At 39.3% G+C, this 25,418-nt stretch overlaps 1 protein-coding gene across 11 annotated transcripts in view; it reads left to right on the top strand.

Moving 5' to 3' along the window:
- piezo2b (piezo-type mechanosensitive ion channel component 2b) overlaps positions 1–25,418 on the top strand; it is a gene marked incomplete at its 3' end in the record, with an annotated part of 92,996 nt that overhangs the window by 12,193 nt on the left and 55,385 nt on the right. For all 11 annotated transcript variants that reach the window (XM_080861970.1, XM_080861972.1, XM_080861969.1 and 8 more), the window contains exons 4-8: positions 7,308–7,350; positions 10,702–10,864; positions 14,040–14,307; positions 15,782–15,995; positions 20,721–20,895. In XM_080861970.1, coding sequence (XP_080718096.1) covers positions 7,308–7,350; positions 10,702–10,864; positions 14,040–14,307; positions 15,782–15,995; positions 20,721–20,895 — 863 coding nt within the window. The remainder of the gene's footprint in view (positions 1–7,307; positions 7,351–10,701; positions 10,865–14,039; positions 14,308–15,781; positions 15,996–20,720; positions 20,896–25,418) is intronic.

The following is a 25,418-nucleotide window of genomic DNA, read 5'->3' as shown; positions in this document are numbered from 1 at the left end:
GTTTGTTCTGTATACAGAAATAAAATAAAATCCCTCACGGGTCAAGAATCCAAGAAGCAGGAATGGAGTTTATTGATTGAGTGGTCTTCTGTTGTTCTTGCCTTCTGGAAACATTTAAAAAAGACATGCAGGAAGCACCTTATTCGTTTTTAGAAAAGGGGATAGACTAATAAAGATGAATTAAACCCTTTAAAATCATTTTCTGCCAAAGTGTGAGTCAAGGCAGAGGTATGTGACCGTTGCAGTTTGTTTCTTTGCACGATTACATGAAAACTAGCAAGGTGGAGTTTATGAAACTTGGTAGAGCGGTGGAGTATGGGTAAAAGTAGAGCTCATTAATTTCTGGTGTAGATCTGGATAGGGCAGAGGTCGGCAGCTTACCTCTGGGTTAAGACGTTGGCACTGGCAGAGCATTTAAGGGTATTTTTCTATAAAATCATATTTTTATTGGATCAAATGTCTTTTGCAGGGAACTTATTGCTTTGGTTGTATTCACTGGGAAATCAAATATGGTAAACAAAAACACCATCTTTTTCTAACCTGTAAGAGCTTAACCCTGGTTTACACTTGTGTGGGTAACCTAATGGTAGATTTGGCTTAATTTGGTCATGTTGCACTTTGATTATTTACCCTGTAAATATTTCTTTTCTGAGAAAATACCGTGTTTTAAATCATGCGCGTTGAAAAAATGTCCAGCCTGCTTTAAAAATGCAAATTACCTGCATTACTTTCAAATAATTTGAATTTAATAAGCCTAAGATGTCAAGTTGAATCAAATGTTTGTATCTGAAGAGTTTTTAGGGCCTCAGTCGCAGGCCTAGAGAACATAAAGCCGTTCTCTCTGATCAATCATAGACTTTTTTCATTCCCACATAGCCAAAATAGCTCCAGTGTCTGATTACACCTTTTAAAGAGGTGTACACATACGAGCTGTGATGTAGCCTCTGTGCTCCTGCAGCTGCACGTAGCTGCTGGAGTTATTGCGTACAGCAGAAATATAAATGAGGCTAAACCTGACTGTAAAGACATTAACCATGATTTACTTGCACAGAACGGATGTTTTTTGGGGGGTGGGAAAGACCAGATAAGGCGGATTCTCTTCCTGTTCATGACCGACTATGTGCACACGTGTGTCCCATCAGTCTCACGTGCCCTTGTATACCTGCACTCTGACCAGCCCCTGATGCAAGGTCACAAAGTTGTATATCGCCAGAGAAAGTTGTAGCTTTTTCACAGCCTGAGGCAAGATTTCCATCCAAAACACTAAGTGAAGACATGCACCATTTGCAGGAGAGAGCACACTTCGCTCTGAATAGTAATTCAGGTTTTTTTTTTTTAGATACCTTCATTCTTATTGCATTTTGTCACATCATGAAGATTTATGGATCCGACACATTCCTCAGTGTAATTAGCTTCTTTGTGCCATATGGCAATGCAGAGAAAAAGGATACTTGGTGCCAGTAAAGCAAACATTGTAAGTTCCTGACTCAGTGTTGGGAAGGTGTTAATAGCTGGCTTTGGGTTTCTCATGAAACTCTGTATCAAACTGTAAAATATGAACGTGTCTAGACGGGACAGACCCTGACCTTATGTTATAATGACTTGTTCTCTCTAATGGAAGCGGCTCGGTTTTCTCCGCCGAGAAACGGCCAACTCACAAGGTAGAACGAACCTTATCGCCTCAGGCAAAAACACACGACACCTCTCAGAGAGGGTAGACTAAATATTCTGTCAAGGAAGTCCTTATTCCTAAAGTCTCCGGGGCTCCAGTTTTTTGGCAGATCAAACCCTGGAGTGACACCATAAATTCTGTCCAGTTATTTTATATAAATTTGTATTTTTCATTCAGTGGAAGCACTTTGAAACGCATGCTTTGAAAGTGCTATACAAATAAGCTTTCATTATTATTATTTTGTGTAAAAAATGAAACAATCCAGTAAAAACAGTGAAAACAGCAACTTTCTCTCTAGCCAGAGCAAGTTGTGTGACAGTAAATGTCAAGGATTTTCTGTGTAAAAGGCAGATTGTGTGCTAGGACTTGAGAAACAGGAGTGAACTTAAAAATCAGCTTTAATGCTGTTAGCTCACAATAATACAAAAGTCCAAACATCTGCATAGCAGAAGCTGGGTATCTGAATGCCAGGGATCTTTAGGAAAACAGGCTAGGGAGACACACAGCCATGAGGGACGACAATACAAAGGACAAGAGAAAACTCAGACGATATATGCATACAACAGATAATGTGGGGAGAGATAACAGGTGGGAGGACAGCTGTAACTAATCCAGAACCTGAGACAAAGGAAGTAAAACATCACACAAGACACAGAGAAAAACAATAACTAAAATAAAACAGGAAGAGATAACGGCAACAGAGATTAAGCATGACACGGAAATAGAAGGGAGGCGGGAATACCAGGAAATTCAAGGAATTAAATATGAAACAAATTCTAACCAAGAACAACCTAAATTTGAAACTGAAATCTGAGAATATGAATAAACAGACACCAACCAGGAAATGTTGTTATAAGAAAAATACAAAACTCAAAACACATGATTCGTATCTCCAAAAGAATCAAGAACCCATAAACCCAAAACCCTGCGGCCAAGACCCAGAGTCCATGATACAAAAAACTGTAGCGTAACCAGCCAGATGTTAAAGTTTCTGTAGCCCAAACCTTCTGCTGTAGGGCAAGAAATACAGATTATTGCAGTAAAGAACACAAATTGCATTTTAACTGACAACCTATTCACTCACATAAGCAGATTAACTCAAGACAAATCAGATACACTTTAGCTTTGACATCCAGAGTTAGCGTGACTAAAATCTGGAAGAGATGTATGAATCACAAGAGAAAGAAAAGAGTCCAGTGAAAAACATTTTACTGAATGAATATCAAATTGGTAGCACGATGTAAAAACCCACAGATATGTAACATGCAGAAAAGCACAATGACCAGCTTTAAATAATAAGTCTGTTTATATTTTTTTTTATATATTTTTGATTATAATAAATCAAGTCAAAGTGAACTTCCGTCGATTTATTAATTTAATTCCGCTTATCCAGCTCGGATTCACGGGATCTTGAGTCTGTCCCAGCTTCTAAAAAAGGACACGAGGCTGGGTATCCCCTAGACAGGTCGCCAATCTGTCGTAGGGCCAACAGAGAGACAGAAAACCATTCACGTTTTAGCCAGTTAACCTAACGTGATAGTTTTTGTGGGAGGAAGCTGGAGTACCCGGAGAGACGGGCAAATTACACAGATAGACCTCAGCCGACCCACGACCTTCTTGGTGGTTAGTTGAACTGGTTCTGCTATCAAATATTGTGTGTGCAGCTTAGCATGTTCTAGTTTTTATCTGTTTGCTAGCCCATTGTTACTCAGACACTATTAATAACACATTAGTGAAACACTGCTATTCTAGTTGACATGTTCCTTAATGAGTGCTCGGACTGTTTTATTCTGACTCGGTCCATATCCTGTCTCCAAATGCTCGTGCGTTGCCGTCGGACATTGTGGAGCCTTTTTAAAAAAGAAATTAAAATAAATATTTGTCAGTGGGTTTTAAGAATCCTGCTTTCAGAAGTAGTGGATGTTGACACACTGAGGAAGTCAGAAAGTGCTTGGACTGGGCAGCACATTGTTTGTTTTGTAGATCTTGAGATTAGCTGAAAGTAAGAAAGTAAAGTATATCAGACTTAATTGTTAAGACTGATTTAAATCAATAGAGGCTGTCAATTCAAATAGATACCCTTGATAATTGTTTGAGCAGGAACAGTAAATATATTAAAACAAAAAGCCCCCCCCGTTTTGTTCCTCCAGCAGTGCAAAAAATAATAAAAGATAAATAAATAATTTGGTGTACATGACTTACTGTCCTCCCTTGAATGCACACCACTCCTGGTATTTTAAACATGCTTAGTATGGATTCTTGCTATCTAAAGTCAGGCTATTTATGCTTTGCCTTATCTCACACTGGAATTTCAGTAAAAACCACACTGAGTAGATCAAAAACATCCTTGTATCGTGTCAAAACAACATTTCGCAGCACACTTCTTTTAAACAATCTGCACCCAATCTTGCACAATATGCAAACCGATGATTTTGATTCACTGTGATGATTTGTATACATGTTGTTGGCTTTTCCACTTCCTGAAGTTAATGTCAGCCTGTTGATATTGATATTTTAATGTTATTTCTATACAACAGGAAGTTAGGCATTACTCTTTGTCTTCTCATTCTGCCGCCTGAGAAATAGCCTTATCTCAGATTTTCTATATCTGGCATTTAGTCTCCTTGACACCCTTTTCCTTTTGGCAGTCGAGTATAAACAAGGAGTCCTCCTTCGCAGTTAGGTGGTTATCCTCTCCCCGGATAACTTCATATAATTTCCTCCGTTCACCGCAGCCAAATACGCCATTAGAGCAGTAAGCTGAGTATGAGTATGAATGAGAAAACCTTTCCAAAAAAGCTGACACCTCCAGCTGTTGGAGCAGGTCAGCGACTGGTCACCAGATGAGTCCGGGGACGCCTTCCTTTGGAGTCATCCGTCATTCCTGCATGCTGACTCGACATTGCATTTACAAACAGTTGAAAACATTTGTATTCCAGATGGGTGGAGTTCAATACATTGCAGATCTAAATTGCCAGTTTGTGACTAAAAAAAACAAGCTCCACTCACTTCCATATACTTTCCTTTGATTGTTTAAACTTTATGGTAGTTTTTAGCAGCAATCTGGTCACTAAGGAGCTTTTTTAAGTATAATAAAGGATTTGTGCATTCAATTTGTCTGATGGCAGTAGACATTTGTCCAGTCTGTAAGGGCTAAGCAGCCTAAAAAAACACGGCTGTGCAGCGGTGGTCTTTGTAAAGCCCCATTGTTATTCCCTTTTGTATCCACACATGTCTTTCCTGCTGTTTCCTTAATGTGCAACACTTACTAAACTCTCAGATTGTCTGATATAATTATGATGTGCTGAAATGTCGATTGTGCTTATCACCATCCTCTGTGGAAAAGGGGCAGCTGGCATTAGGTCCCAGAGATAGAAGCGAGAGTGCAAAGAAATGCAGCACTGAGAGGTTAACAGCCCAGCAAGTACAAAGGGTGTTTTATGGTGTTCGCATAAAGTGTGAGGACAGGTATTTTTGGTGCCCAGCTGGGGTGAAATGTGGCCTCGCCTCGGCAGGCAGAAAGTCTCTCTTCTAGAAGTCTCCGTGCTGAGTTCAGTCTGCACTAGAAAGTATTCCTAAGACATCCTATGCATCAGACTGGCCTTGCTTTACCTCTGACATTCCTCGAGCATGATCTCACACACAGGATGGATTTCCTCTTACATCTGTAGGTTTGGTTTTGGGGGTGGGTTGAAGTTGCATGTTGCAAACTGACTGCATTTGCTTAATGCATCACTGGGTTTTTATTTTAAGATTTAAACAGGGCATTAAGTAATCTATGAACTCTATCAAGCTCTGTGGGTGATTTTTAGGAATTAGGACAACATGAGTGGAGCTTATCTCCTACTGTGCAAGTTTCTGGCACTCCCCTCTTTCCTGACCACTTAAGCTACTTGTAAATGACACAAACAGCAAAGCAGCGAGCAAAAGCAAAAGAACAAAAGGTGCATAGAAGAGCTGGTGCTAGAGATGTTTTAATATTCACTGAAACTGCTGCTCAAAATCTCTAAAGTCTAATTTTGCTTATGTCATTTTGATTGGAGTTTTCACTGTTGTTTAATCTCATGATTAAAGCTGGCGTGAGTAATTTTGGACCTTTGGAGGAAAAAAAAGATTCCAAAGGAAAACACAGCCACGATAAACCGTTGGCTTGTAGGTTTGTTATGGTTACTAACAAATCCAGTGGACACAGACCAACAAGTTGTTGGATTCATGTTTCAGGTCAGTGGAATTTGCAGATTTTAAACTCAGGTTTGGTGCTTTTACTCCAAATAAAGACATGTGTGTCTTTAGCTTTTAACGTTGATGTTTGGCTCTCTGCTTTCTGCTCTTCTGAGCTTGTGTGGCACAGTTTTATGCAAGTTACTGAGAATCAGAGCCGTACTGCTGTGTGGAAACGTGGCTGAAAGCTGATGAGAGCTACACAGAATCTTTTTTTACATCAAATTGAACAAATACTATGTTTAGCTTTGCTCTCAGCGTGCAAATAGATTGTTTGGTGTTTCAATTCTCTGCTCCACACATGATAAAATGGTTGCTAGTCACTGGTAAATTGCAGTGTTGCTTAGTACCACAGAGACAATAATTACTAATTTCCTTTTGTTCTTTTGGGTGTTTAGCTATTACTGAATGAGTCGTTCACACAACCTAGTTTGTTTCCTCCATCAGTGAGCTCTTTTAGATGGGAGTAACTGAGTGGAAGTGGACTGATGAGTCTCAAACAGCGTTTGATGTCAGGGTATGTCATGTAGCCCCCTCCTTTCACAGATGTGTGTATGTTTGTTTTCTTTCTTTCCTTTTTACTTTGTAAAATTCTTAATAACTGTGGTGATTTTTTTTTGATTAACAGGAAGACATTTTATTTAAAGAAAAATATATATTTATATATGCCTCTCGCCCTAAGACAACTGGGATAGGCTACAGCCCAGTTTGATCACTGATGAAAGATAATTGTACTTACTTGTTTTGCTCAATGTAGTAAATGTGTAACAAGAATTGCTGTGAAAAAATGTCTGTTTTCAGTTTTTTTAGCTTGACAAGCTGGCAGTAGCTGGCTTGCACAGCGGAGACACGGCAGATAAGATGAAGATGAAGTGTTTTATCTGCTTTATCTGTGTTGAGCTAAATTCAGTTCAGCATATAATTACTACCAATAGACAAAACAGATGGACTACTGATACGTCATTTAGTTGAGTCACACTGACGTTGTGTTTTCTGTGGCAGTAGAACAAAGGCTGAATGAGTGCTGTTCTTTCGTTCTCCCGAGCTCATGAATTGAATACCTGGAAATCTCCTTGTGGGTGTTGGAGTGATGGTCAGGAACACTTCAACCAATGCAAAGTGTGGAAACGAGGCTTTGGTTTTTATTTTCTCGTTTATACATGAAGGTTACACGAGCACCGCGAACGATCCTCTGTATGAAATTAAAAGATGAGCTGATGCTATTACTGGATACATTAATAGAAATGGTTTCTTTCTAATTATTCAGTTTTATTTTTGTTTAATTTGTTTCTTGATCAACCAACTTCCTAATTGTTTCTAATGACTGTGATCTAACAATTATTAACTTTAAAGGTGCTTTTCTTTGCCACACCTCACCTGTACTCACTAAATTACTTCATATATTTGTGTGCAGGTTCCTCATGGGAGAAATCCATAAGACAAATTGGCTTTGAAAGGTAAGATAAGATTTAAACTAATAATGAGTTATAAATAATAATGATGCTAATAATAATAATAATTCCACTCATCGGTTCTGCCTGCACTTGTGCTACAAAATGATTTCAGTTCATGTGCTGAAGGTGGAAAACAGTGGCACAGTCTACAGAGTGGATATGGATACTTTATTTATATTTTATAGCACAAAAACACGAGTGAGCGAGAGCGAAAATCAAAATTAATGTAAAGAGTAGTGTAACAAATTACTTTCTCTGGGAGTAATTAAGTAGCGCACTGCATTACTTTTAAGAAAAGTGTTCTGTGTTCTATGTGTAATAATTACTGAATTACTTACTAAAATTATTTATGTAGCAAATAAAAAATAACAATAAAGAGAGAAACAAGACAAAACCAAGGTGCTGTCCACATTATGTGGCTGACAAAATTAAAAATATTTATGAAAAAGTCAGGATAACAGAATGTTAATGTATGATCAGTTAGTTTGGACATGCAGGGACGTAAAGCAGAGTCGAGTCTGAGCAGGGAATCAAGCAGTCTGCACCAACTAAAGATGAGACACTATGGACTGAGCGGTCTGCAGACACAGTGTGTGCAGTCAAAACTTTATAATTTTGTGTGGAAAAAAATTAGGTGAAATAAGATTTTTTAAAAAGTAGAATTTAGAAAATAAACTATTGTATAATGTGATAAACTAAATAACAAAATATACCTTATAAAATAACTATACAAAAAAAGGGGTCACCTGAAAATCATTAAAAACAAACTAAAACTAAATATTTGTACGAAATGAAAACAAAATCAAAATAAACTAATTCAGTTTTGAAATTGAAACCCTGCTGAGCGATGATAACACATAAATAGTACAACTGGGGTTGCAATAATAATGCAGTTTTAAGGAAATATCTTAAAAAATAAATTATTTTAAAATTCACATTTTCGCTTCACCTTTTTGTATCACCGCTCTGTTTGCAGGAGGTGGCACCGACCGTGCAAAGTGTCTTAAATATAGCAGCCCCACAATAACATTAAACATCACTTATTACTGTAGCTGCAGTGGCTCGTCATGTGCCCAGCTTCATAAAAGCTCCAAACCTGTCCCTGTGTGGATTCTTGTTGAACGCTAAACCCACTTATGTTTGACAGTGGGTTGACAGGCCTATTTTTCAAAGCTTTTGCTGTTGTGTCTGCCTCCCCCCCACACACACATGATCATATTAGATGTGGTTTCCTGAGTACGGGAATGTCCTAACTCAGCCACGTCCTTTTTTCCAGTACTCAACATCCTTCATACTGTAAGTGGCGGAAGTAGAGCCATAAACATTTCATCCCATATGCATTTACCTGTTTGTGTCGAGGGTCATATACAGTATATGAGCAGTGATTACAGTTGGCTTTGGTGCATTTTAATGCCTAAATGGACCTGAGCTCAGATGTATCCAAGCCTGAAAACGATTCACAGCTGTTGTGTGACTTTTTCAGTCATGCTGAGTGTTCAGTTTACTCAGGATTGACCTTTGCAGATCCTTCATAAATACCAAATATTTATATACAGGGCATATTTTTATTTGCTCTATATTTAAAGTTTTTCACTGAGGTGGCGTGACTAATTCCAGCTGTAGCTTGGACCAGTGAGGACAGGTCCGAACACTACTGATGTTTTTGTGATTCCCTCATACGATAACTATGGGAAAAGTGGGAGTCACTGAAGTTACTGGCTCAGCCCCGTTTGGCTCTGATGGTTTCCATCTCTTTCATCCATGTGAGGATGCGCGAAGCTTCACAACAATGAAGCAAATGGAAACAGGCGTCCTTGAGCAGATTAAACTCCACAACAGAAGCCAGAGGCGCATCTATTTATCGGTGTGTGCGTTTTTCCATCAAGATGATTAGCACTCTGGTTTCAACTTGTTAACTTTTATAAGCTTTATATAAGCTCAAGACCAGAATCCAGAATGACACTGGCTGTTTTTTTTCTCTTTTTTTTAAAATTACAAGTATTTGGTCTGCTTTTTCTCTGCAGCCTGAGCCGCAGAATCACCAGTATGGTGTGTTTATTGTAAACTGTTTAATTACTCTTGGAGCCCAGCATGAAATGTAAAGAAAACACTTTAGTGGCCAAAGACAGGATGGAGCGCTATTGCTGTAAAACCAAAATAGAAATTGGTTTGGATGATAAAAGAGAGTTTTAAAGCTTTTGAAACCTGTTAGCCATTTCAGGGACAATTTTTATTTGATTTAATAGAACATGCAATCATGACACCTCATAAAATGCGTCCTCGGGCAGCATAAATGCATCTCTCTGGATTATTTGAAGTCTGAGATTACTGCAGCAGTCATGGCAACTGTCCGCCACCAGTGTTTAGCTTCCTGTTTGAACAAACCTTTTTGTATTTAATTAGACGTGAGCGGACTAATCAAATAACAAATGTTGCAAAGGCAGTGTTTGTTCACAGCGCTATAACTACAAGAGTTTAAACAGCGTCATGTTTTAATATATCAGTAATAAAAACCCCGAGCTGTCTTCGTGTAAATATGATTTGTTTATTAAGTGTTGTCAAGAGAATTCAGACAGATGGACAAACATCTCAAAATGATCCCTTTATTTAGTCCTTACTTTTCTTACTCCATGCAGATGAAAGAGAAAAGAAATAGGGCTAATTATGCCAGCTGCCTCCGTACGAACAAAGGATGCAGTTTTTAGGGAAGTAAACATGTTTTTCACAGTTTAGTTAAAAACAGAAAATAACGCTCTCCCTCTCTCATGGCCTTTTTGTTTGAATGGAATTTAACTCGTTAACAGCAATATGTTTAAAGCCCGATTTCATTAAAGAGGGTGGTACTGCATATAAAATCTGAGCACAACACATATTAAAAGAGCACTTGAGTAAGGGAAAAATACAGATTCCCATGCGTTCATGTGAACAGGTGGTGTTTTGCTTCAGTAATACCTGTTCTCGTGATTCTCAGTGCAGCTCCTGTCTGCCTGAAACGGATTAGAATGAATTAATAACTTTTCTTTATTTTAGTTTTAAAAAGTCAGAGATACAGAGGGACATGTGACGTGAACTCAGCCAGGTTCAAACACAGGGCAGCACCTGTTTATGGGCCAAAGTAAACTAAACAATCGACCAGGAGTCCCTGGATTTCTCAGAAAAACTGCTTCATATTAGACCTCATTGTCCACGGGCAGTTAAGCCTGTTTTATCTTGTCCCAATTTCAATCCTTTATGTGTTATTGGCCTGCAAGATTCCTCCAAATCACGATTTTTGGGATTCATCTGCACTTTGAGGAACCGAGCGTCTGCTTTCTGTCAGCATCTGTGTCCCATCTTTTGTCTGTTTGTCCCCAGCGTGAGAGGTGCAGATGCGGGGAATGGCATCCGAGTGTTCATCCCCGATATCGGCATGTTTATGGTCGGCTTGGGCATCTGGCTGCTGTGTCGCAGTCTGGTCCAGAAGAGGCCGCCTGAGGACATGGCACAGTACAATGAAGACTTCCAATCAGAGGAACAGGTAGGTTTCATTTGAGCTGAAATGAAGTCCGTCTGTCTGGATGGTTTGAAAAGTTCTTTTAATTTTGTTGTTGTTCATTGTAATATTTTCTTACTCCATGAAAACTCCACACAATTAAGATATTCACGGTGGGTGGAAAAACAAAGTATTGGTCGGTTTCACGCAGAAAGAGAAAGGAATGGAGAGCAGTCTACTAATTGACTTATTGTTTCCTTTCCTGTTTGAAATAAAAAGTGAAGGGAGGTGTGGGTTAAAGTGTGGATTTCATAAAAAAACAATAAATCATTTAGGAAGCTGAGTACAAGCAGATTTTTGTGCCTAAAACAAAGAATAAAAGTGTCTTGAAGAGAATAATGTCTCAGTCTAGTCAGAGGAACTTTCAGTTGGCCGTAAACTCCTATGTAAACAATTTCACACAAACTGATTACAGACTTCAGCGCTGAGGAAAGAAAAAGTTGTTCATTGTATGCTGTCAAAATTATTGCTATAAGTATATGAAAGGAGACTAAAAAGTTCACAAATCTGTTCATTATAAATACAAAAACCTGAGCTTGTTTAAATCGCACAGCTACTGGCATCCCCTCTCTGAAAACCTGTGTGCGCATTCGTGATTTCACCATGGACCTCCAACTCATACAGAGAGCAAATCTCAAATTCAAAGTGACCTGACATTTATGTTGAGAAACATAGCTGCTGAAGAGAACTGCATCTTTTCTAGACCTTAAAAAAAGAACCACATTTAAAACAAAATAATAATAAAATATTTGTGTTTTTAATGACCGTGTAAACTAAATTCACCTTGTTACAAACAATCAAATTCAATTTCACTTCAGTTCAGTTTTATTTATGTGGCACCAAATTAAAATGATAGTTCCTTGAAGGCGCTAAAATAGCCTCTTGTATAGGGCTCTTCAAGTCCTAACCTGAGCTCTATAAGCTGTAAGCAGCAGAACTCAAGTAAACTTCCCCGTGAGCGTTGGTGACTTGGACAACATCCCCCGTCTCCTGGCAAGTCCTCCCTTCTCTTTATGACTTGTGTTAATTAAATCCACATTCACTTTCACTTCCACTGTGCTGCTCTGGTTGGCACAGATGGCATGGCCGCTTTATTACTGAGAAACACCAGAATTAATCTACAGCGCCTGTATTGCGTTCTGTTATAAGAGGATTTTCCGCCTGCTTCTTTCTTTGCCTAGCACTTTATGTGTTGAAGTGAGTGGCCTGCTTGCTATGATGTTTCTCTTTTACAGAGTCTTAGGGAAGTCAGGGACACATAATTACTTAGATTCAGCAGCCAAGGAAGATCTGACTGGATTAGATGTCAAGCCAACATGTAGTTCCAGAGGAAAACATCTGCTAAGGCTTTCAAGCATACAGTGGGGCAAAAAAGTATTTAGTCAGCCACCGATTGTGCAAGTTCCCCCACTTAAAATGATGACAGAGGTCAGTAATTTGCACCAGAGGTACACTTCAACTGTGAGAGACAGAATGTGAAAAAAAAAATCCATGAATCCACATGGTAGGATTTGTAAAGAATTTATTCGTAAATCAGGGTGGAAAATAAGTATTTGGTCAATAACAAAAATACAACTCAATACTTTGTAACATAACCTTTGTTGGCAATAACAGAGGTCAAACGTTTACTATAGGTCTTTACCAGGTTTGCACACACAGTAGCTGGTATTTTGGCCCATTCCTCCATGCAGATCTTCTCGAGAGCAGTGATGTTTTGGGGCTGTCGCCGAGCAACACGGACTTTCAACTCCCGCCACAGATTTTCTATGGGGTTGAGGTCTGGAGACTGGCTAGGCCACTCCAGGACTTTCAAATGCTTCTTACGGAGCCACTCCTTTGTTGCCCGGGCGGTGTGTTTTGGATCATTGTCATGTTGGAAGACCCCAGCCTCGTTTCATCTTCAAAGTTCTCACTGATGGAAGGAGGTTTTGGCTCAAAATCTCACGATACATGGCCCCATTCATTCTGTCCTTAACACGGATCAGTCGTCCTGTCCCCTTGGCAGAAAAACAGCCCCATAGCATGATGTTTCCACCCCCATGCTTCACAGTAGGTATGGTGTTCTTGGGATGCAACTCAGTATTCTTCTTCCTCCAAACACGACGAGTTGAGTTTATACCAAAAAGTTCTACTTTGGTTTCATCTGACCACATGACATTGTCCCAATCCTCTGCTGTATCATCCATGTGCTCTCTGGCAAACTTCAGACGGGCCTGGACATGCACTGGCTTCAGCAGCGGAACACGTCTGGCACTGCGGGATTTGATTCCCTGCCGTTGTAGTGTGTTACTGATGGTGACCTTTGTTACTTTGGTCCCTGCTCTCTGCAGGTCATTCACCAGGTCCCCCCGTGTGGTTCTGGGATCTTTGCTCACCGTTCTCATGATCATTTTGACCCCACGGGATGAGATCTTGCGTGGAGCCCCAGATCGAGGGAGATTATCAGTGGTCTTGTATGTCTTCCATTTTCTGATGATTGCTCCCACAGTTGATTTTTTCACACCAAGCTGCTTGCCTATTGTAGATTCACTCTTCCCAGTCTGGTGCAGGTCTACAATACTTTTCCTGGTGTCCTTCGAAAGCTCTTTGGTCTTGGCCATGGCGGAGTTTGGAGTCTGACTGTTTGAGGCTGTGGACAGGTGTCTTTTATACAGATGATGAGTTCAAACAGGTGCCATTCATACAGGTAACGAGTGGGGGACAGAAAAGCTTCTTACAGAAGACGTTACAGGTCTGTGAGATCCAGAGATTTTCCTTGTTTGAGGTGACCAAATACTTATTTTCCACCCTGATTTACGAATAAATTCTTTACAAATCCTACCATGTGAATTCATGGATTTTTTTTTCACATTCTGTCTCTCACAGTTGAAGTGTACCTCTGGTGCAAATTACTGACCTCTGTCATCATTTTAAGTGGGGGAACTTGCACAATCGGTGGCTGACTAAATACTTTTTTGCCCCACTGTATATGCTCTGATATGTTGTGTTACATGCTAACCGTGCTGACAGACCCTCGCAGGAACACACGTGACACACTTTACTTTTTTAGTATTAGTAGAGATTACCTGTAAGAAAATGTTTTCAGCACCATGGAGAGCTCTGACCTCCGAGCTGCACCCGTATGTGCACCTTAAATGTGTCGCTGTTATCTCCTCCCAAGGAGGAAGACGAGAAGCTAAGCCTGGAGGACAACGTCCTGTTGGAGGAAGACTATGAAGCAGGGTACGAGGCTGAGGAGGACGAGGAAGATGATGTGCTGGAGGATGAAGAGGAGGAGGAAGAGGAGGAGGAAGAGGAAGCAAAAGAGAGCACAAAGATGAAGATTCTGCGGATGGTGGCAGAAGTTGCTTCCAAAGTGAAGGAGATCATCGGGAATTTGATAACCACTGCAGGAAAAGTGGTGATCACCATCTTGTTGTGCGTAACAGGTGAGGAAATCTTTTCTGTTTGTGGGGCAAATAAATAGTTTCAGATTATCATGAAACATACAGTCTGTTTGCTTATGTGTTCAAGTTGGGCACCATACATTAACTTGAATGATGTTTGCTTTACAATTTCACCAGTTTTTGCTCCTCCAGCTAAGAGCAGCCGGGGTTTTTGAACACTTTTGAGTTTAAAACATTTTTCTGTTTAAACTTGTCTCAGTGGCTTTTAATCAGGGCCGCTTTATAGACATTTAAATGGGGGGATTTGTGACAATCAGAAAATTCTACTCTGATTTTTTTTAATGATTTTGACTGTAAACACCAGTCTTTTTTGTGGAGGAGATGCAGTTCCCAAGCTGTGAAGAAAACTGTATGAGATATATCAGAGGGAGTCAGTTTTTTTCTATAAGTAGCATAAGATCTCCCAGCGCATATACTCTGATTTAATCTTAAGTAGTTATGTTTACAGTGATTGAGGATTGCCAGGAAAGGGGGGGGGGGGGGGGGGGTTCTTAATCTGTCCTAATATACTGAAAACAGATTTTCAATGATGATTTATAATTATTTTTTTTGTTCTGTTGAAGTATGAGGGGTAGGTGCTGAAAAATATCTTAATGAGAAAGAAAGAAAGAAAGAAATGACCTACTTCCAGTCATCATATTAGCAACGTGTATTTAGCGTGAGTCTGCTGGCTTTAATTTCAGACCGGTGCTCATAAAACCTGTTTTTCCACAGTTTCCCATGTGTTGTTGAACTCACCTTGAATAAAGTGTTTTTAAAACAGTAACTACATAGCTATGACGTTGTGATAACGAAAACAAGTGTGGTGCAAGGAATTTAGAGGAATTTAGATTTAAAATCTCATAATCCCTGAAAAAACAAGGCAGAAAAACCCCTCACCTTCATTCAAGACTTTAGAGAAAAGAAAACACTGAATAAATGATTCATTAATTCTCATATAAAAGAAATATTGCGACTCTAGACCACTTTAACTACTGCTCAGTCATGCCTAATTTAAAATCACTAGTTAACCTGACATACATGTCTCTGGACTGTGAGAGGAAGTTGGAGGAAGCCCACACGTGTACAGGGAGGATATCCAAACTCCACACACAAAGGCCCCAGCTGAGGCTCAAACCAAGAACCTTCTTGCCAACAATGCTAGCCACTGCACTGCACTTTATCACTATTCAGATTTATCTGGTGACAGTATATAATATAAAGTGTATTTGAACTGTAGTTTGACAGCCAAGACGTAAAACTGCATAAATAACTATGTTAAACCATATTTGGAATTATTTCTCAGTCAATATTTAACAGCATTAATGATGTGAAAGTTTTGCCACATTCAACATATTAAAACATTATAAAATTACGGGAACACAATCTGAGGCTCCATGTGGGTTAAGAAAAGGCTTGTATTTATATACCACTCTGGCAGATGTCTGACTGGTTTTCACTGGTTTTATGTTTGCAGGAATCACGCTGCCCTCGCTGACCTCAGCTGTTTACTTCTTCACCTTCCTCTTCCTGTGCACCTGGTGGTCCCTGCGCCGGACCTTGAGCACGCTGATGTTCAGCTGCATGTGTGTTCTGATGGCCATCTTCAGCGCCGGACATCTGATCGTCCTCTACCTCTACCAGTTCCAGTTCTTTCAGGAGTCCGTCTTGACCAATGACGGCTACATCAGGTCAGAAATGTGAAGCTCAGAATTCAGACATTATACTGCTTTAAATGTTTGGCTTTACATCAGACAAACAAGACTTTATATTATTATTGTTTTATTATTTTCCACAATTTAACTCTGTTGGGCAAAACAGATCGCGGATCATTACAAATAATATGCTAACTCTATGTTGTTTGTATTTGTCATTCTCAAAAAATCAACAAAAACCAACAGGCTTTAAAAACTTTTTAAAAAGTCTTTTTTTATTCTCAGATAGGTTAGCGAAAGCAGAGTAATCAGACCTCAGAGGGTTAAACTTGGTCGGTGCACTTGACTTTCACTCGGCACACAAAAGGAAAGGAAACCAACTCAGGAACAAACACAAACTGTTGTCCCAACGACACAGTGAAAGTCAAACTGTGGCATTACAATTTGTCTCTCTCCTGTCATTTTGATGAATTGCTGAAATGTATTTCCATAGTTAAAAACATCACAATCTGATACTAACGCTCTTTTATCATGTGAATATAAATGACATGTTGACAGGGCTCAGGAGCCAGAGCTCCTTCGACTCAACAAGATTTATTGCGCCCGAGGCAAGTTTGTTTAAACAACAAATATTTACTGTTGTTTCAACCTAGAAAGCAATGAAAAGAAAAACTTAGCTGGAGGGTAGCTTCATCAGACTCCTACTCATAGCACATCAGTGTCAAATGCAGAGCTTTTAAGCTCTTCACTACAACCAGTGCTGTTTTATTATGCATGAAAAAGGAGGCAATTAGCTGTCTGTGGCTGCTGCGGTGAAGCGCTGTGGTTGGACTAAAGCCACACTGTTGAACGTCTTGCCAATATATGTTAGTCACAGTTGTTCAGTGAGCTGACTTCATAGCAGGCAGTCTGTCAGCTCATTGTTTCTATTCTGACAGCTTGGGATGAGAATGATGCTGTTTATTTAATAACAAATGTAGACTTTTAAAATATCTGCTATAATTCTCTCTAAACATGTCCTCTATCGACTTCTGCTATTAATTTGACTTTGTTTTCTTCACTGGTTTTAATCAGTCATCTGATTTTAATTGTTTAATTTGGCTAACGAAGACATTCCCTGCTTCTGTTCACTTATCACGGACATTGGAGTTGGGGGTGAAGTTAGGCTCAAAGTGGAGGAGTTTAAGTATCTCTGGATCTTGGAACGGAGAAAGAAAGATTGACAGATGAACCGGTGCAGATGCTGAACCAATCAATCTGAGATGGTTGAGCCATCTGATTAGGATGCATCCTGGATACCTCCTCAGTGAGATGTTTTGGACATATACAACCGGGAGGAGGCCCCTGGACAGATCCGGGACATGTGGGAGAGATAATCTTTCTCAGATGGCTTTGAAATACACCAACATCCTCTCAGAAGAGCTGGAGGAGGTGACTACGCCTTAGAATGCTAACTGGACCTCGAGAAGCGAGGGTGGATGAATGGATGCCAATATCATTTTAGTGGAGTAGTGCAGCTCAAAAAAAAAACTGGAATATCAAAAAAAGTGAATGATTTTACAGTTTGATTTAAAAGCTTTCTTATTTAATACACATGAAGAGAAATATTTCAAACTAATCTTTGGTTTAATTTTGATGAATGATGATTAGAGAATTATGTACAACATTAATTTTGTATTAAAGATAAAAACAATTGGAGTCCAGCAGCCACAGTAAAGGTAATTTATCACACTAAACTAAAACTAAAACAATGCAAATATGATGCTTAAATTCACTAGTAACTCAGAAAGATCAATTAAAAAATGGCTTTGAATGTAAACTAGAAAAGCTCTCTAAAGTTGATGTACGCCCACTGCTGCACAGCAGGTCCTTTAACTTATAGTAATGATGCGGTGTCTCACCAGTAGCACTGCAGCTGTCTCTGTGTAGCTGATATCTCAGTGCCCTTGGTGTTGCTGTGTTTTATTGATCTCAGACTTTCTCATTTGAAAGCTGTGCTGCTGTTACAGCTATGTATAGCTGAAACTGCCTCGATAAAGCCCGTGTCCTCTCCGTCCCGCTCCGGCCTCAGATGGCAGATAAGGAAGCGATTACAGTGTCCCACTGACAGGTTTTTCATTAGGAAACAAAGTCATTAGAATGAATGAACCGCTCACCCTCACACCATCTACACAGGGTAATCTCTTTAAATCGTCCAGCTTTAGTGACCGCGCAGTCTGAGTGTGTGATAAATTTGAGGGGTCATCACATCCCTCTACTATGCTTTAGTTTACCTTTACTTCTTAGGTTGTCTAAAAATCCTTAAATTTAAGAGAATACTTGTTGTTATTGGTCCCCTGAAATACTTAATTAAATGCTGGATATTGGAAAGTAAAATACTCAAAGGTGAGTGTAGGCTCTCGCCTCCAGAAATCTTTTAAATGAGACATAAAAGGAAAAGAATCACTGCCGTTAACACGTCACTGAGGAAGTAATGTTGTGAAGGCCAAAATTAGACACACATTTTAAGGGTGATTGGCATAAAACTGTGGAGAACTCGATGCCCTATGTACAAAGCATAAAAAAGCACTCTTTACTTTATAAATCCCCTATTTTATATTTAGTTAGTGTTTTATGGGGGGAGGGTTCCCAAACTGTGGTCTTCTCATTTCGGAAATAAAGAAGGACCTAATTTGTCTGTCTGAGGGCCAGCATTTGGAAAGGTTGTCACTTTTCCGATTCTTATTTCACAAACAGACTGTCTGTTTCATCATTTGCCGTCTACTCACACGTTCATGTTGACTTTCCACATCACTGAAGTATTTCTGTCTGCTGCTGTGTAAAAACTGAGGCATGATCTCCTCTGCTCTGGCCTGTTTAGTTCGCACTTCAGGTCGTCAGAGGGAAACTATTGGCCCATATATACGTGTAGCCTCGATTTGACAATAGGCCACCTCAGTGCCTGTCCTAATTGTCCCTGCTGACAATGACTCGGCCTTGCTGTGGACCTGGTGCTGAGTGAGACTGTTGAGAGTCCTGGCTTCCACTTCACTTCCTGCCTCACCGCCTTAAAGTGGAAGTCCCCTGTCATGTGACTAACCGGCCTTCCCCAGTTGTAACAAGAAACTGTTCAGGAAATGTGCTGGATTCTGGGGGTCGTTCGCTCCTCGACATGGCATGAAAGACAAGACTCTGGAGGCTTCTAAATCTGAGTGTTTGTCACTGGAATACGTCAGTGCAGTTCCTGAGTAGATGACCTTTATTCTGCTCAGAAGGAAAAGGAGTGAAACATATGACATCCTTTGTTTTATGAACACATTTTTAGCCTGGCTGCATTGTACAGAATCCAGGGTTAGAGAGTTTCTTGCCAAAATGACCACTAGAAGAGAGTTGCTACCAAAATCAGAAAGTATATTTAGTTTTTTAAAGTTCATTACAGAAGTCGACTGGAAGAAACTGTAACACTGGTTTTATTAAAGTGGATTTATGATGATGTTACAGTGGCCACTTCATCCACTGTCAGAAACAAACTCCTTTAACTCCTCTCCCTTAATCCCACTTTCTTCTGATTGGCTGCTTTTCATCAAAATGTTTGGACAGTGTGTGCGTTTGGCTTCCGTGCTCATAGTGAAACCTGTATACCTGAAGTGAGGAGCAATATTTGCCTTCTGTGAGATCACCATAAGCTAGTTTGATCATCATTGTTTATGTAGTGTCAAATCACAAAAAAACTTGCATAAACCATAAATAACTTGCAGTGTTATAGAAACCCCAACAATCCAGAAATCCCCTGTGAGCAACTTAAAGTGACTGTGAGGAGAGAAAAAACAACAGGCAGCAACAGGCTCAGGAAGGGAGCCCTCTGCCGCAGCAAGTTGGGGGTTAAGGGGAAACAGATGACAGAAAAGGCGATGAACAGGATCAGGATGATCAACAAACAGGATAAATCACTACCTATGGAAGGGCTTGGACGCAGGTTAATAACAAGCAGTAGAGGGAAATAAATGCACTGAGAGTCACAGAGAGAAAGAGAGCATAGAGGAGAAGAGCTCGGTGCATCATTTTACAAGTCCCCCAACAGCCCCAGTCTATGGCAGCATAACTAAGGGCTGTTTCAGGGTCGACTGATCCAGCTCTAAGAACAAGCTTTCAAGTTTTTAGCTTGCGTCTGTCTCCCTGACTCAAACTGAGAGCAGTTTTGACAGTAGTCAGACAGTAGATGAAGGCCCTGCCATAAGTAAGCCTGCACAGAGCGAAATGCTCTGCTGCGATCACATGGCACCATTTATTTTAAATTTCTTTCTGTACTGCCATTCTCCATAATTACCAAGCCTCCAATTAGATTTACCTAAATACTGTTCCTTTAAATCATTAAACTCTCAACACTGAACTGAACTGGATTTACTCGGAGCATCTGAGCAAAACAGTCCAGGCATCCGTCTCCCCAGCAACACATTCCCACACCTTGCGGGAAATCTCCAGGTGAAGCCCGATGAGTTACATAGTCTCTCTCATGTCATGTGTTCTGTGCAGTCATCAGAAGATTTAAGCTGTTAAGACCTTTCGTACATTTTTGCTCTCCAGGATACGACTAAAGGAAGCCAGTATACTGTTTGATTTGAATTTGTTTAGTAAAATGTTTCTTTTCATGTATAAACTAAAGAAATTTACAAAGTAAAACATTAGGAGACAAAAAAGCATTATAAAATCTTATTTGTCTGCTGTTTTTACTGCTTAAAAACCCTTTTTTCCATCCTCATAAGCCTTTCTGTCTCTTCTCAGTGTGTTTGGCATCTCCCCCATTGTCCAGAGCAACTGCTCCTGCACGTGGAAGCTCACTGTGCACCCGCGGCGTAAGTGGTACCACTTTGTCAGTCCCATCATGCTGCTGATCCTCTATTACACCCTGGCTACTCTCATCCGCCTCTGGCTGCAGGAGCCCATCGACCAGCTGATGGTGAGGACAGAGAGAGCGCACACACGCCTTTTTTTTTTTTAGTCAAAACGTTGTGACATGTTTTGTAAAGCACATCAATAATTTATTGATTTTCATTTATATCGGGTGTTTTTGATTTGAAAGCAGCTCCACAATTGTATTTATGATCTGGCTAAATTTAGATGTTGTGGATCAGATTTAGTAACAGTCTCCATCAGTCTTCTGTTCTTGAAACTGTACTGCAGGATTTACTAAATCACACTGCCTGTATGACATGTACATTTGTATGAGTTTAATATAATAATCCAAATCGCCAAGACAGCATATCTGCTGTTACAGACAGAGCTAAGTTTAGGTTTTAGTCACGTTCATATACAGAGATTCATGCATGAAAAAAAATTTCAGGGAACATAGAAGCTGCTGCATGTCGTTTCTCAAGACTGTGCACACACAGAACTCTGCAACATCACAACTCAGCTTTCACAGAGTTTGATCCTTTTCCTGTTTCTGTAGCGTTGGATCTGTTACATAAATATTTCAAACAGCTTTTAATGGAACTGAGACAGATGTTCAGTTTTGAATCTTAGCTTTGCAGAACAATATGAGCTACCTGTGCGTTTACTCACTTGTACAGTAACAGTAACTTCATTAGCACATGTTTGGGGCAGAATTTGGCGATCAATAATAAACAGATTTTAGGTTTATATGGCAGGGTGTTTGTGATAAAGCTGCCCCTCTCTGAGTAAACCCTACATCAAATCCTACTACCTGCAGATCGATTTTTTTCAGCTACATCTCATTGATCTGAATTGCTGTGGGGTTTAAGGAGACACGTGTGTCAAAGAGATCCTCATACTGAGATTTTTTTGGTTAATAGATGACTCACTCCCTGTTTTGGTATGCTCACTTTTGACCTGCTAATTTGGGTCAGTTTGTTGCTGTTGCTCTGCAGTACTCGAATTAAACTGGTGGACAATATCGAAAAAAATCATTATTTCACCAAAAAGCCATCATCAGTGTGATTTTATGTGAAATAACAATCACAGTACATGAAAGTTAGATGAGATTTCTGTACTAATCAAATAAAAGACATCTGCAGCCAAAAATTACTTTTTCAAGAATTGTATCATCACATTACCACTATACACAAATACACATGGGATATGGGAGGGTCAGTGTTAAAACTTGAACTTTCCTTAATGTTTAAAGGGGCACTGTGGGTTCTTTCTTCTGTTTCCTCTGTGTCTGGAAATCACAATTTTTTTTAAATTACTTTTTCATTTTTACCTATTAGCTCACAAGGGCATTTCAACAACTGGAGCACAAATTTGGTTATACAAGAAAATTTGTTTTTAATTTCTCATTTTTGACAAAAGAAAAATTATGCATTTTGGCTTTACATTGTGACACTTTAAATTTGTTGATTTTTTATTTTTATTTTTTTGCTTTATCAGAGCGTAAATGTGTTTTTCAAGCTCCCTGACAATTTCGACTGACTAGTTCCTGTATTTGAAGTTATGAGGGATAAACTAAAAAAAACAAAAAACATAAAAAGAACCCAATTTCCAACCACCCCAGTTTGAAAGCCGGTGACAGTTATTAGGTATAATGTTGCATGGATTAGGTTAATTTGCAAAAGATTTGGTTCTGAAGGATTCAGCAATGAACTTTTCTCAGATGTGACTGCTTTTGAGTAAACACAGCGAGAGAAATACACTGGGTTACAGAGACCAGCTCAATAGAAAGGTTACTTTTTAAAAACGCCTGATGACATTTAGCTATGACTGCCTGATTTCACTCTGTCCAATCAATCCAATATCACGCAAAGCTTGATGTATGAACTCAGTTCATACAATTCTTGACTTCTAGCAACTTCACACAAACTCATAAATCTGTGACTATTAACACAAAGTTAGACCTAATAAATTATATCTAACTGAACAATAACAGTGTAGAGAAGAAACCTTGGTGGACAAACAGCATGTGCATATTTATGCTGCCCAATTTAAATTAGCTCCTCCTTTGGAAAGTGTGGATTCTGGATTAAAAGCAGATGCAAAAACTGGGTGGGTGTCAGAGACACGGTTTGAATGCAGTACACACAGCCTCCATGACAGCTCCACAGTAAATTCCAGACAGTGAACTGAAATAGATCCAGATTGAATTAAATGGGCAACCAGGTGGCCTTGTGATCAGAGAAACCGTACTGATGGAAGATTTCAGGGCAATCGATCACTGGTGGAATCTGTACACAGCTTAGGTGTTATCTGAGACACTGCTGGTCTAATTTTGACAAAGCATAAAGGGAGGACCGGTTTTGGCGCTACGTTCCTGTTTTACAGAGCTCTGTACAAGAGAAAAATGCAGCTCTTACATAATAACAGAATCCACTGCTCCAAAAATGTTGAATGAATGAAAGATCAGTGTTAAAATCTTTTCTATAGAGTCTGTAATTTCACACTTTTTCTCTTTATCAAGTTTATTCCTCACCTCTGTGAAATTATTTAGTATATTTTAAATGATTGCTTTGGGTTTTTATTGCTAATAATATTTTACAATTTTGTTTCTAACGTCTGGCCACAATAAGCAGCTCTTTAAAACACAAAAGTATCAAATGCACCCAGCACTTAGGTGTCACAGATTTGTTTTTAAGTGTAATCTTTGATTGCGTTGTGAGTTTCACTGCCACTGTACTATCCACTGTACTAGTGGGGAGACAAATCACAGATATGGAAGGAAAAAAGGAAAGGAAGGAAGGAAAAACCCACACTTCACTGACGGAGTATTTTATTTTAACAGTTTTGGTGAACTGACCCTGACTGTATTTTTGCTCTGCTCCCACCACTGAGTTGAAACTAAAGTCCTGAGTGAAATGTTGTGCAATCATATTCAAGAAGACCGCCCCTCCTGAATTCATCCTGCCTTCCTTAACCTCAGAGCTCGAGCTCAGCTCCGTTGTCCTGTAATGGAGTTATAGATGAGTGTTTTTATAGAGAGATCAATACCAGCCTGTAAACTGGTGGGGCTGTATGCATTATTGATCGCTTCATAGAGCGGTTTGTGTGTGTGTGTTTACGTGTACGCGTGCGTGGGTCTGTGTGTTTTCACCCACTCTTACACTTTAGATAATAAAAAAATGATTGTGGCTTAAATCAGCAGCGGACAGGTTTGTTCGATGGTGGAGATGCCAGATTATGATGGACTTCATGTTTGCCAGAAAAATAAGGCGGATTATAAATCACTTTACAGGTTGATTTATAGTTTGTCATCTGTGTTTATTCAGCAGCAGTTCATCAAATTCTGAAAGCAGAGTAATGATCCAAAGAAGTGAGACATAAGGAATCTGCTTCAGATGAATTTATAAGGTTTCACACTTAAAAAAAATATCTTTAAGATCTGTATGATGTCAGACACAAAGTTCAATACACATTGTTTTCTGAGGGGCAGCCAATCAGAAGAAAGTTGTGTTAAAATGAGAGAAGCTAAAACAGCTTGTTCCGGGGAGCAGGAAAGGACCCAGATGCAAGACTTCTAAACTTAAAAAATAACAAAACAAGCCATTTATTAAGGTCAAAAGCAAATAGTGTCAAAATTCAAACAGCTAAAGCCAAAAGCACACAGGACAATAAGCAAAAACACACAAGGATGAAGTAAACAGAAAAAGAACATGATGAAATACACAAAAGAGGTAATTAGAAATTAGAGACACCTTGAGAACTAGACACATGTAAAACCAGTTAAGCTAAGAAGAAACAAAGAAAGAAAAATGGCTACCAAAATAAGGGATTAACATGACAGGGATAAACTGAAACTCAAGGAATTAAATATAATCTATGATCCTAACTACAAACAAAAACTACATTTCAAAGGTAGAATAAACTAAGACTGGGACTATTATCATAAAGAAGCCAGCCAGTAAATATCTGCTACATAAAAAAACTTAAACAGAAGTCCAACACCATAAACACAAAGTCACGTGATGACTCGCCTGATCAGTAGTGGGCTAAGGACCTTTAGGACCACCTCCAGAGGGGACAGCCCTCCTAGCCTAGTGGGCTAGGCGTGTCTTACCTAAGACTCTGCCAGTTGCTTTAGAACTAATGAGTCCTTTTGGATAAGATTAAAACGCTTCAAAAACAATTTAAAAAGTGCAGTTGCCTTTTTTTTCATCATTTAAGACTAACCTGGATGACTGAGAATCCGCACAGACAATTAAGTCTCTTATTTTACCAGCAGTCTTAATAAACTTGGATCTCACTTTCTAGACCTGCTTACAAAACCCCAATGCATCAACACCTACAGAGAGATAATAGAAAGAAATGCATGAAACGTTTTCAGAATTAAAAAGTCAAGTGCAAGAATGAATGTTGTTACATAAATATAACAATTTAAAATGTTTCAGTAACAAAATGTAGCTCCTTAAATTTGTATACTGCAAACTAACTGAATAAAGTAACTGGTAATATATAAATGAACATCACGCAGTACTGCTTCCTCGTGATGCAGTAAATGATGAGTGGAGAAATAATCAGCTGTGCAAGACA

Source organism: Rhamphochromis sp. 'chilingali', assembly GCF_963969265.1.
Source record: "Rhamphochromis sp. 'chilingali' genome assembly, chromosome: 16".
Classification (NCBI taxonomy): Eukaryota; Metazoa; Chordata; class Actinopteri; order Cichliformes; family Cichlidae; genus Rhamphochromis; species Rhamphochromis sp. 'chilingali'.
This window is presented reverse-complemented; position numbering and strand designations above follow the sequence as displayed.